The sequence below is a fragment of the Carlito syrichta genome, unplaced genomic scaffold, assembly GCF_000164805.1.
Source record: "Carlito syrichta isolate Samal-C Ts95f unplaced genomic scaffold, Tarsius_syrichta-2.0.1 Scaffold316376, whole genome shotgun sequence".
NCBI lineage: Eukaryota > Metazoa > Chordata > Mammalia > Primates > Tarsiidae > Carlito > Carlito syrichta.
In genome coordinates, this window is record NW_007260472.1 from 257549 (window position 1) to 271032 (window position 13484).

At 41.4% G+C, this 13484-nt stretch overlaps 1 protein-coding gene across 4 annotated transcripts in view; it reads right to left on the minus strand.

The window, feature by feature from the left end:
• Positions 1-13484, minus strand: part of ETS1 (ETS proto-oncogene 1, transcription factor) — a 128828-nt gene that overhangs the window by 51955 nt on the left and 63389 nt on the right. For 2 of the 4 annotated variants that reach the window (XM_008074218.2, XM_008074217.2), the window contains exon 1: positions 13029-13459. The exons of 1 other annotated variant lie outside the window; for it this stretch is intronic. In XM_008074218.2, coding sequence (XP_008072409.1) covers positions 13029-13110 — 82 coding nt within the window. In that variant the 5' untranslated portion in view covers positions 13111-13459. Of the gene's footprint in view, positions 1-13028 lie in introns of all 4 variants that reach the window. One more of the 4 variants, XM_021707077.1, reaches the window with a different exon arrangement.

Consider the following 13484-nt stretch of genomic DNA (forward strand, 5'->3'; position numbering starts at 1 on the left):
TGGAAGGCTGAGGCAGAAGGATCGCCAGAGCCCAGCAAGTCGAGGCTGTGGTGGCTGGGAGTGTGCCACTGCACTCCAGTCTGGGCGATACAGTGAGACTCCAACTCTAAAAAAAAAAAAGAAAACTATAGCATAACTAAATCCACCTGACAAATATAAGAACCAAGAACCAATTACTGAATAAGATGAATTTTGTTTAGGCTTGATTAGAACAGGAACTTTGAGAAGATTCACAAAGAGATTTGTGACTAGCGTGGTAGGCGGAGCTTAGTGTGTATCCTGCATCAGTTTTTGGAAATTCAAATATTACTTCCTTGGAATTGGTCTGCCCATAAAAACACTGAAAATATTATATTCTTACAAAGCAAGGCGGTTGGGGGCAACAGGAGGCTTGACTCATCTGTGCTCATGGCTCTCTGCCTACACCATGCCAGTAAGCAGTATGTCCTAATCAAAGTCCGGTGAACCCAGCAGCAAGTCACCCAGGACCCAATCTCATTTTTAAAAACTAAATTATTGTTTTGTTCACCCAGCACCCAAAATTATTTGGAGACTTAGCAGCCAGCCTGAAATTTCAAAGTTCTTTCATCACACCATCCGTTACTGAAGAGGATGAGTAAAGGCACAGAAAAGCCATTAAAGGACCCCCTCCAAGAGAGGCCTTCAGAAATCCAGAAATAGATATTTTTTTTTAAAAAATCTTCAATTGAATCAGAGGTTAAAGCCAGGTCCACCATGGAGACGCTGATTCATTCCATGTGTGTGTTTATTTTTCTACAAACATTCCTGTTGCATCAAGTGGCCTCAAGGCCTAAACTTGTGTCTCTGAACATCCCCTCCCTGGAGAATTCTCAAGCAGGGGCAAAGCTCTCACTTCATCCCTCCATTGCCCAATCTGGAAAATGGGGGCCAAAGCCCCAATTCTGTACACAAGTTTAGTAAATTTAGTCAGCCCCCTTTCACACATCGATTTGGATTTGAAAATGCACTGTGGAAATTATGAAAACTATATTTTCTTGGCTTTCCCTCTACTTAGATATTTATAAATAAACTGCGTTCTTCCTAACCCTGATAATAAGTAGCCTAAAAGAGAATATACTGCACAGAAGAATGCCCCAAGAACCCAGACACCTACAAGAATGTGAGCAAGTTTTCTTACCAAGATCTTTGTTCAAATTTGTGACTTGAAAATTCTATGATCTTGGGCAAATTATCTGAATTTTTCTGAGACTCAGTTTCTTAGCTACAAAATGAGGATTAAAAATACCACCCTTATAGGGTTGTTTAAAGAATGCAATTATGTATTTCTGTAAGGCACATTTCAACGTACCTGACACACAGTAGGCACACTATAAAAATTAGTTTCACTTCTCTCACTCCTTCAACTGAAACGCTGATATGCACAGAGACCAAAAACAAGCACCCAGCAGTTTTGAAGAATGTTTGGTTTCCATTAGGAGGCAAGGAAGGTGTAAGGCTGAACTCTTGATCTTATGTGAAATCAAGGATGCATTTCCCGTACACACACACATGACTCCCCCTTGGGGAGTTCATATGTATTTAGCATCCCCACTCTATCATATCTCCCACTAATTTAATAACACTCTTTGCATCACCAAAGACTCCTGAGTACTTTCTAAATGTGAACTCATTAACTCTCCCACTCTCTCCCAAAGAAAGGCAGCTCACTCACATCCTTCTTGAAGAATACAGGAATATGACAACATGTGGCAGTTCAAAGTAAAAACAGACTAGAGCATCCTGATTCTCACACCACGCAACACAAGGTAATAGGATGACTGCATAAGTCCATCTGTTCAGTCAATAGCACAAAAAATATTCAAACCAGGCAAGGTAAGACCAAAAGTCCCTTAAGCTTGACCTCAAACTATTCATAAGTGGGAGGTATTAAGCCCAACGTCTGAACCCTCGTTTGAGGAGGAGGTATACTTTGTGACCACACTAGGATTTGCTTTACAAGGTAAAGTTTTCCTAGTAAGCATTAAAGTTAATGCCCAGATTTTAAAATGCCAAACTTAAAACTATTCTCTCCATTTTTGCAACCATCAGGTGTACCACCCTTAACTTCCCAGCCCACTGCTTCTTCCCTAGTAATCCAGAGGCACCCAAGGGCATTGCTGGCTACATATGATTTACATCCACTCCCAAGGAAACAGCAACAAGCCAAGGGGATCCTTCTCAGGCTAATAACCTGTCATATGGCCTTGGAATGCTCCAGCTTCCAGAATAACCAAAATAAGGTATGTGGGGAAGGGCTTACTTCTTTTTGCTAGAGAACAATAGTACATGGTATTAAGGAGATAATCTAATATAACCTGGCTAAACACTGAGTATATGTACCTGGTGCCAAAGCAAATGTACTGTGTCCAAAATGTAAACTAATGGAAAAAAAAAAAATCACTCACCTAAGATATCACTAATTCCATATGCCTCACTGGCACAGTTCCTTCTCCCATAACATGCAGTATAAAATTCAAAGGTTTTTAATTTTTGTTTTGTTTTTCTTAAAACACTCCTCCAGCTACTTGAATTTCTCACTACTGATTAAAATAGACCTCCTTTGCTTAAAGGGTAAACTGAGGCACAGGAGCTCAAAGCAACGTGCATCATAGTTCAATACAGAAAAACAAAACAAAAATTGGACAGAAATCTTTTAAAATTTTAGATACAATCAAATGTATTTTTTTAACATCTGAGATCAACCTTCCTCAGAAGGAAATAGCATGTTTGTCCAGTAGGCCATGCGATAACCCATTTTTTACTTCTCAAGAAGGAACTAACTTGCCATCCTACCATCAGTTGACTATTAGCTTTGACATCATGGATAGCCGTGCAAGCTTTCCAGATCCTATGTCATAGTGATTTGTGCAACCTGCTTAAAGTGCAATAATTATCCAGCTGTGTGGGACAAATTAAATATGTATAAAATATTATAGGGGAACTCTACCTCTACCAAAGAGAAAGAAGATGCCTTGTTGACACTATGATCTCAAGCTAATTATTATTATTATTATTAAGTGAATGTACTAGGTACTCATCAAATCAAAGAAATATTTAAAATGAGCATGGCTGAATTTGAATGTAGGGCATTTGGAAAAACCCAGCTTCCCATTCTAACTCTTCACTTATTTGCCACAGGACCTTGGGAGAGTAACTTGGTATCACTGCTCTGCACTTTCCTTATTTGCAAAATGTTGGTGACTCCAAGGATTACCATGAACTCCAATGTGGTGAAGTCACATGTCAAACTGTAAAATGCCACCAGATTATAGCCAAGTATTAAGAGGAACCAGTAAACAATATGCACAAACAGACTTCAGTATTTCCCCCAAATTCAGCAAACATCCAGATATTTCTGAGAATTCTGAAAACAGCAGACACAGAATTTTAAAGTTAGCTACAGCTGAGTCTGAATCTAAATCCCTCCATTCAGCAGCTTTGCAAACTTGGACAAGTCATTTAACCTCTCAGTTTCTTCATCCATGAAATGGTAATAATGCTTCACTATTAAGGATTAAAGTAAAATAAGGAGAATCTTAGTACAGAGCTAGCACCCAATAACTAATTGAAGATAAACAAATCACAAGGAAAAAAGGTAAAGCTGAGTGTAGATGAGAAGGGCTCACACAGGCGCCAGTAGATAAATGCCACCCGATCATCAGTGGCAGTTTTCCCTGGCCCCCCCACCACTCCAAGACTGGCAGGCTGAACTTAGGTCCCTACTCCAGAAAGGAAGGGGTAACTGTGACAGACCTTTCTTAAAATATAGAAATAACATCAATAAGATGAGATTTCAGAAAACAACTGTGGGCAGGCGGTGCTCTTCCACTGTTACCACCACATCACGCAGATGTAGCTTCCAGGATGGCAGGGGAGGCCAAGGCAGGTGGCATCTTGTCTGCCCCCGACTCCGCCAGGCAGCCTGCATCCACTAAAGGGTCAGCTGGTTGCTGCCCAGTCACCATTCCCTGAGCAGCCCAAAGCACATGAGCCTGGCCCTTCCCTCTGTGCAAACAAGAGACAGAGACCTTGGCTCACTGGGGTTGTCAGGAGGCGCTGCATTGGCTAATAGCAGAATGCATTCCAATATAGGAGGGGACAGTTTCCCACCAAAGCAGTGCACCGAAAGAGGCAGTTTAGACAAAGCAAGCTCATTACTCAGACTACACAGGACACCTGCTTCACCTACTGGACCCTCAAGCCTACATCTCCTTCCTCCAGGTCAGAACTCACATGGGAGCAGCCTTCGCTACAGTTGCAGCAAAAGCTTATGGAAAAAGCTATTCCATGGAGGGAGACCAAATGAAAGGTGTCCAGCATCACCCCAGACAACCTGTCTCAGTTTCCCCAATGGTGAGCTAGGCCAGCAACAATTCCTAAAAACTCTCTCTGTGGAAGTTGCCCTTTCCAAAGCATCCAAAATTCCCCAGTGATTGAATTGTTATTAACAGTATTTGGGGATTAGAATGAAAACATCCCCATTTTGCCTACCTCTTGAATGACAGTCTCTGCTCTCTGAGCCTTAGTTATTTTAAACATTATCTAAAGTCTTAAAATGTCAGTGTTAGGCAAAATCTTATAGGTTATCTTTTTCAATTAATTTATCTGACTGATGAAAAAAATGAGGTCCAGAAAAATGCAGTGACTTGCCTAAAGTCACACAAAGGATGCAAAGCCATGGCTGAAACCCGAGCCTCCTGACTTTCTGACTGGCAAAAGGCCCCTTCTCTGCCCCCTAGAGTGAACCACACACTCTATTTATTTTGCACACAATATTAATTCCTACAATACTGCTGGATCTCCCTTATCATATGTTATTCTTCATCATATTCTGTGCATTTAGTTAGTAACTTGATTGTGTAAGACAACCTATGCATAAAGTACAGAATTAACTTAAAGTTTTGGCAAGAAACATCAAATAGGGAAAATGTATAAATATTAGAAATATGAAAAACAGTTACATGAAAACTCTTCAACTGAAAATTTCCTGTGATAAATTTTCTGAAGGATTTTTTTAAAAATCAGAGTCAACAACACACTCTTATTTGAACATAAATGATAATTAATCACCCAAGCACAAAACTGCAATTACACAAAAATGTTGTCAATAATTGAAAGTACCTAAATACTTCAAAAAACTGGGTCTACAAACACCGTGTTTAGAAGATTCCCTTGCCTGACCTAGGTTCTTTATTTTCCATTTGTACCCTGAAAATATGTGCCTGATTGCTTTTGTCATCTTCTCTGAGGTTTAACACTAATTCTGATAAACTGATATAGAGGTTTTAACAACTAACAGTATGAGTGGGTGAGAAAGTAACGCCCCCTAACCACCCCCCAAATATAATCACCTCTCTCATAAGCCTAGTTAATAACACTGCTCTGCCCTTGAAATCTCCCTACTTTCAAAGGCAAAATTCATCCTGAGATTCCAAATTTTTTTAGGTCCTGGTTCATACTTCCTCTTTCATCCCTTTCTACAACTAAGTTTTTTTTCTTCATGTTTATGTAAGCCGTTCTTTCATTCCAAACTTGCAACATTCTTCCCACGCTGCTCTCTATATGGAAAATAATTCTTTCCCTGTTCTTATACTGCCTTCAAATGCTTCAAAAGTGCCCCTGCCCTCCATGAAGCTGATCCATGAAACTACTCTAGCCTAGAACTGTTGGATGACAGGGCTTAACAGGCACAAAAAAGACAAACAACCATTGATGCATGCATGTTTTCATAAATTCAAACTGGTCTTCCTGCACTTTTAGCCATGGAAGCACCTGAAATGCAGGAAGAACTTCATCTGAGTTGCCCTTAATAGCCATACACCCAATGAGGGGTAGGGGTTTACAGTATTTAGAGATGACCACACAGACAAACAGTGGAAACAACAGATCCAAGATTGCCGCCTGAGGCTGGAATTCCTAACCAGACAAAATGCTTGGTCCAGAAGGGTACTTTTCTAAAAGTTCATGAAATATCACTTAAATTTTCATTCTTTTGTTATAATTTTATTTGTTCTTTCGTTCTTTCATACTTTCTTTTTTCCTGTCCTCATTCTTTCTTTCTCATCTTTTTTTTTAGCTAAAAAGGATGTTGAATTGAACCCACTATTCCTTTCCTCTCTTCCTGAAGAACTAAGGGCTCTTTTACTTACGTTTTTGTTTTTGGCCATTTTAATGGCTAACAACAACAACAACAAAAAAACACTTTTTCTTGCCCCTTTTTATCCTAGTAAAACTTCTCATCTTGGTTAAATATTTAAACAAAACAAAAATTGTAATTGTCTTCGCTTGTGTAATGATGACACTCCCCTCTACTTCAAAGTTCATTTTCTCTCCCTCTCTCCCCCCCCAACAAAATACAGAAAGTTTACAGTTTCTCCACAGAATCTTGCAGAGCAAAATCAACGGTTTATCACAGCTACGCAAAGTTACCAAGAAGTTTCAAATGGTTGACGTAAACTTGTTTGAGGTTGATTTTGAGCTGTTCCTCAGGTGCTGAGAAATATTAGATTATGCATCAAAAACAAATTTAAAAATATAATTCATGGTTGGGGGAAACCACACTGAACCTGAACTGTTTCAAACTCTTAATCTGGTCCTGTTAGCTTACTTTGGATGGTCTAAACCCTAAGATTAGCAATTAAGAGAAGATATTCTAAAGAGTATAACTGTCCAAATTTAGTGTCTAGGTAGGGTGACTCTCATCTGCTAGGAGTGCCCCAGTTAATGTCTATAGTTCTGGTGCAGTTATTAATAGTGTCATATTACACTGTCAAAGGATGGCAAATTATATGATCTCTTAGTCTATATACCATCAGGATCTGAAATCAAATAGCTTAAAAATCTCCAGTGTTACTTTGTATCTAAAAGCACTATCTAGGTTGATATTTTACAACTCTCAGAGGCAGAACCAAACGCTACAGGAAAAAAAAAAAAAAAAACAATTGAGAAAAGTGGAAGGGGCAGCAATAAGCCACATTTGGGGTGTCAAGTAACAGGCTTGAACCCAAGCAGCAGAAACTGAAAAGCACCTGGGAAATATGACAGAGTTAGTCAAATAATCAATAAAATATTTACGGCTTGAATAGCATATTTTGAGTGTGTCTGTAAGCATGGCTCTCTGCCAATGATATCAGGCCTATCACAACCTACACTACAGACCAATTTCTTTCAGTATCTACATGGAGATTACAAACTATACAATTAAAAGAAAAAGGGAACACAGATAGGCACAGGGCTTCAGAAAAGTAGCCAAGTAGAAATAGCCTGTTTACACAATTTGGAAAACATCCACTGAAGTTTTGAAAAAGATATCTTCAATCCAAGTGTGGGGGGGAGCAAAAAGTAGCTACCGACACATGACAAGTAAAAATGATAGATCTGGGAATAGCCTTGACATTCCTAACCCTGAGTTAGGAAAAGCTTAACAGCTGTGAGCGAAGGGCAAACCCAGAATACTGCAAACAGAGGCAAACGCTATCAGAGGTTCCTTCTGAGCAGGGAAATGGAGCCAAGGCTTCATTAAGGGCAGCTAAATAAAAACATGGAGATTATGTTGCTCATATACAAATTCCTCTCTGTGATGACAATGTGGGGCCAAACATACTAATTATTTGGGAAATGTTCACCATAATGCAGTGGTAACAGAACCAATACCTTAACCCTAGACAGGGAGCCAGGGAGTCTGCTTCCCTATGAGCACGCAGGTAGAATCCTGGGGCTAGCCTTCCTTCCTTACACCAGGACAACTCTGAACCATGTGCCCTGACACATGAAATGGACTTTAAGAAAAACTAAACTTTAGGGGGAAAGCCAAAATTCATTCGAAGCATAGAAAGCAAATGGAACTACTCAGGACCTCTTTGCAAGCAAGAAAATTAAACTTCAACTGTCATTAGAAAACGGGCAAAGCATGGTGTCTCATGCCTGTAATCTCAGCATTTTGGGAGGTGGGTGTGGAAGGATGGCTTGAGGCCAGGAGTTTGAGACCAGTCTGGGTAACATAAAGAGCCCCTATCTATACAAAACTAAAAATTTTAAAAAGGAAAAGAAAAGAAACTAGTTTGCCAATCTATATCTCTCATCATCCAGATTGTGAGCGATTCAATACAGAGAAGTATCCGTGATTAAGGAGGTAAAATGGGTAAAAACCAGAGGGAAGGACTGACTTTGGAAGTGAACATAATCGTCTTCCACCTATGAGGGAGTCAAAGAAGAACATATGGAAGACAATGGCAAACCAATAACCCTGGTTCTCTGCTTTGTGATCTAAGATAAACATTGCTGGAAGCTTTAAACATCTTCCTAAAGTAACACATATGGACGGCCAGCCCGGGGACTGCCCATGGGACAGGCCCTTTGGATGGCAAGAAGCTGCTATACCTCCTGAACCCCAAAGCTCCGACCAGCACTGTCTTCTTATACACCTATGTTTAACTTCCAGTATCTGAGAACGCATGCAACATCTCATCAGTTTATCACTTTCTGGAGTGCAGCCTTAGACAAAGCATGCATCTCTCTGAATCTCTGAACCTTTCTTCATCTGAAAAATTGAGAAAATAATACTTCGCCCCCATCCCAGAGTAAGTGTGAAGCATAAAAGTGCTCTTTTATGTGACCATGACTGGCACACAATGCAGGCTCAAATCGTGTTTCAGAAATATGCCAGTCACTTTCACATAGCAAGAATCTACCTTCAACGCAAACACATGGAATGCCACCATAACTATGGGTTATTCATTACTCAAACCAAGAGATGTCTGTAGTTACACTGTCACTGTAGCCATTGTAGAGAGAGTTATCCACTGTTCTTTGTGACATAGGGAGACTCTCCTGAAAAATCCTGACCTACAGTAACTACCTCCTGGTTTTGCAGAGATTTTGATAGAGCCCAGAGCAAGCGAAGCTCTGGGAAGTCGAGCTGGTTTTGTGTCCTAGAGGGAGGCGATGCTCCTACAGGGTGGTCTGGTCTCTTTAAGATGAAAAAAAAATTACACAGACAAAAAAATAGCAACACAAACCAACCAAAAATGCCAGGAATGCAAGCTCTGCCAACCAAATAAATAAATAAAATGTGAGATACTTTATTAATAACTGAACGTGATGCATTTCTCAACCCCGCATAATTGAAAAACTCAACCTTTCCAGCAACCCTCTAAATGTTCCCCCTTTGGCCCTAGACTTGGTGACCTTCCTACTCTGAGGTAACACTGACAACCTTCATCACCCAAAGTAACTGGCCAACCCCTGTGCCTTCAACTATGAGTTGAACCTCGAGACACTCTGAAAGTTACCTGCTCACTATGTTTGCTCTCTAGAGAACAGGATGAATTTTCAACGGCATGAAGTCTCAGCTAAGCAGATGAAAAATCCTCTTTAACTATACTCTTCTTTCACTCTCAAATAATAGATTAGAGGAGGTAAATAATACAGTACCATATCCCCTATTAAACATTTAGGAGATAAGGGCCTCTGAAAATTCTACAGTGGTCAGGATCAGTTGACTTGTTTTCTAGTTAACTGTTAAATACAACATATTATGGAAAAGGCACTGTTTTAAGATTTTGCACATATTCATAGATATAAATTGTCATATCAATCCTATACAGTAAACTGCGTACACTCATTTTACAGATCCAGGAGCTGGAGCACAGAGAGATTAAGTAATTTGTCCAAAGTCACACAGCTACTAAGTGGTCAAGCTGGGATTCAAACCCAGACAGGCTGGCTCCAGAGTCTCTGCTCTGAAGCACTGGGCTCTTTAGTCACTAATGGAGCGTGGTCAGCAGGGATCTGGGAGCATAGTGAGCAAGTGATCTAATAGCCTGGGCAGCTCTTTCTGTCTTGTCTACACAGATGAAGACACAAAGACTGACCAAACTGGACAAGGACAAAGCTTCTTCCTATTTCTAACGACAATACAGGTCCTGATGGATGGACACCCTCTCCTGGGGCAGGGGGAGGGGTAGATCCTTTTATTCTTACAAGAGGGTAAACCTCCAGAATTAGAACTTCTGCTCTTATCTGGACTTCGGGCTCACCTCACCAAGAAGGTGGAGCAAGTAATGGAGGAGAGGAAAAATTAAGCAGCTTGAGAATGTGTTTGCTTTGGCACCCAGCCTCGGCCCCTTCTCAGCAGGCTCCACACCAGGAGAGAACCAGAAGTGAACCTAATGGCTATGTTTGTTTTCAACCTATTTAAGATCTGAGAACCTTACAATCACACCATTGCAATCAAATAGTATATCCCACCTGACACAAGGAAAATTCAGTTCTAATGTTATTTCAGAGTATATGTTAATTTGGTACTTAACGCTGTCAAAATCCTGTCAGGTCTCAAAATATATAATAAAAGGGAATAAAGGTTCTTGGTCAGGTCCCAGCCACAGGACAGGCAAAGGATCCAGGTCTTTCGATTCCTGTTTGGACACCCTGCTTCCCTATTGCCCCTTTTTGGCTCCTATAAATTTGAGAGGGGGTGGGGAGAGAATTTTGGTTTAATCATTTAAGCCAGATAAGATCCCCTACTAGTTGTCTCCACACATAAGAAACTAAGCAACCCAAAGAAATCATTCTGACAAATATTTAAGTCACAGCTGTGGATACAAAACCACGCTGTGAGAAGTTAAACTTTAAACACATGTCCTATATGGTCTGATGGGCAAAGCAAATCCTCACTTAGCCAATGTCTTGTCCTTCCACTAACAAAAGCAGGCGGCCCGGGCCCATGTTTCTTCCATCTTTGCTTTGCACCTGCAAGTTTAACTCTCAACTGAAGGTTCTTAGCTGAGCTTTTCAAAGGTAACATGCAATATTACTCAAGGCAACCTACACTGAGAAGTTAGAAATTAGGGATTAATTTTACTTCAGTCACTGGCTCACTAGATTTTTTTTTTAAATATAAGTTATTTACCTTCTCTGTCACTACTTTTCTGTCTGAGGTATAATATTGACATATAAGCAACTGAAGGTCCAAAAAACTAGCTTAAATTAGTTATTATATTCTATAGATTTTTCCAGTTTCTCTATTTTTCCCAAGAAAATAAATAGTACTTGAAATCGAACTTCCTTGCAATGAATAGCAGAAGACTGCCCAACTTCTTTGGCCAACTGAAATGTTGTTGTATTAAAGGTCACACACATAAAACAGAAAACATGATCAGTGGCTTGGAAATCTTTTTTGAAAAAGAAAGTCAGTGTAAAGGTGCTTAGTATAATGGACATTGACTGTAGCATTAGGCCTTACTGTCCTCATTTTACACATGAGAAAGCTAAAGAAAAGTACTTGCCCAGGGTTTACTTTTAATCAACAACCGAAATAACAGCATCACATACATTAAATCTTTAGTATTTAATATTAAATTACCAAAAATATGCTTCAGCTGTTTACTGTGATGTAAAACATGTGTTGCCAGGAGCTCATTTTCATTCCCAGCAAGAGAGATCCATAGGTATGTGGACTGACATATCTACACGATATTTCCCAGATGACCAAAGCTGTCTCTTCCCCATAAACGCCCATAACAAAACATATAAACAATCCATTCTTAAGGAAAGGACCTATTAGTTGAGTTTATATATTTGCTGTGAACTATTCTTTAAACTTCTATAAATGGTTTGAATCAACCGTGACAAACAAAACTTATTCTGGTTTTCTTGAACCCCCCAACACAACCACCAATAGCGACATCATTTCTGAACTGGAGCTCTAGGTGCCTGAAACGTCTCCATGGTTCTAGTCGATCTCAGCATTGCTCTGACCATGATCATCCTTGTGACAAGAAACAAGCTCAGCCTTCTTTGTGCACAGCAGTCCTGGGGTTGAATGTCAGGGAGTGGGGGTGGGGGTGGATATGACCTACATCAGCTTGGCTTATGTTGAAAGTTTAAGCAGGTTAAGAGAGGGTTAAAATAAGCAACTTAATTATGGCAGAGGCAAAGAAGTGTTAACCACAGGGAGCAGCAACTAAACTTATTGATAATCAGATACAACAGAGAAGCATGTTATTGCAAGTAATTATTTTCCTGAATGCATTGCCTTCTCCTTGTATCTTCCTGTACACCTTCACCTCCAAAACCACCAATCTCTAAGGATACCTGGCAGTTTCCTGTCCTAAAAGAAAGCATTTCCCCCCACCCCCAAGCTACATTTGTTCCAGGAATTCTGTAGGGCTGGATTCCCTTTAAGCTGCTTAGCACCAAAATTTGTGTCTAAGACAAAAATAAAATGTATTTCCTATCATTTTCCTCTTCAAATCCTTCAAATCAAAGAGCTGGACAACGCCACCAACCAAAGACACAACGCCACATTAGGTGTTGGGATGCTTTCAGGCTTCTAATGGTTCTTTGGTACCAAAGGACAAATTTATGGCAGATTAGAAACACGAGTAAAATAAGTAACCTGTAAGAACAGGAGTGGGCAATTCCCAAAGTTAAGAGGATAATTTGAATTCTCCTCCCATCTCCTTGCTCTCAACCCAGAAAAGAGGAGCAAAAGAATGAAGGACATGTGACAGATGAGCTTGGGGAGGCAAGACTAAGTATTTGAAAATCTGCTTGAAGCCCAGCCCGTTAGACTATCCAGGGCCCTCAATCCAGCTCCAATTCTGGGAGAAGCAGGGTCAAGGGATGATGTCCCCTAAGGCAGTGTCCATCCTCCTCCCTTAGGAATAAGACCAGAGAGTGCTTGCTCATTTGGAAAATAAAAATGCAAGAATGGAGGCTCTGGAAATTTTATAAGCTTTTTCCCACTACTCACAAAACACAGCTGTGAAAATAAATACCACCCCCCAAACTAAGAGTCTCAGGCCACCAACAGTCCTCCTCCACCTCCTCCTCTTCCTCCTCCTCCTCCTTGTCTCTACCTCTATCCCGCTGCCAACAGCATCCCCCGCTCCTGCAGAAAGGAGCGGCCCAGAAAGGAACAGCCAAGGGGGGAAGAAGTGGAGGGGACCCCCCCCTCCACCCCCGGCCAGAGAGCTAGGGTGGGGGCCTCAGCAGTCACCACTCACCCGGGGAGGGGAAAAGCTCCAGATCGACTTTTTCCGTCTTGATGATGGTGAGAGTCGGTTTGAGATCGACGGCCGCCTTCATGGTGCCAGGAGTGGGGGGCAGGCGGGATTATAGCAAGTTTGCTGTTACTGTGGTTGCTTTTCTTTTTAATGGGGTTTAGTAACGGGGGACGGGGACGGGGGAAATACGACTTTCTTCCCTAAAATCTCGAATTCCCGCTGACTTTCCCCGCGCGCGGACGGTGCGCGCCCGGCACTCCCTCCGGGGAAGTTGGCACTTCGCGGAGAAGTGAGCGCGCTCAGGTCCCAGCCTCGCTGCGCCTCGCCCGCGCCCTCCTTCCCGGCCCTCGCCGCGCCCTCCTCTCCGCCGGCTGCAGCCTCCGCTCGCCCTCGCTCTCCCCGCGGCGCTCTCCCTCCCTCCCCTCCCGCGTTCTCCCCTCCTCTTCAGGGCGTTTC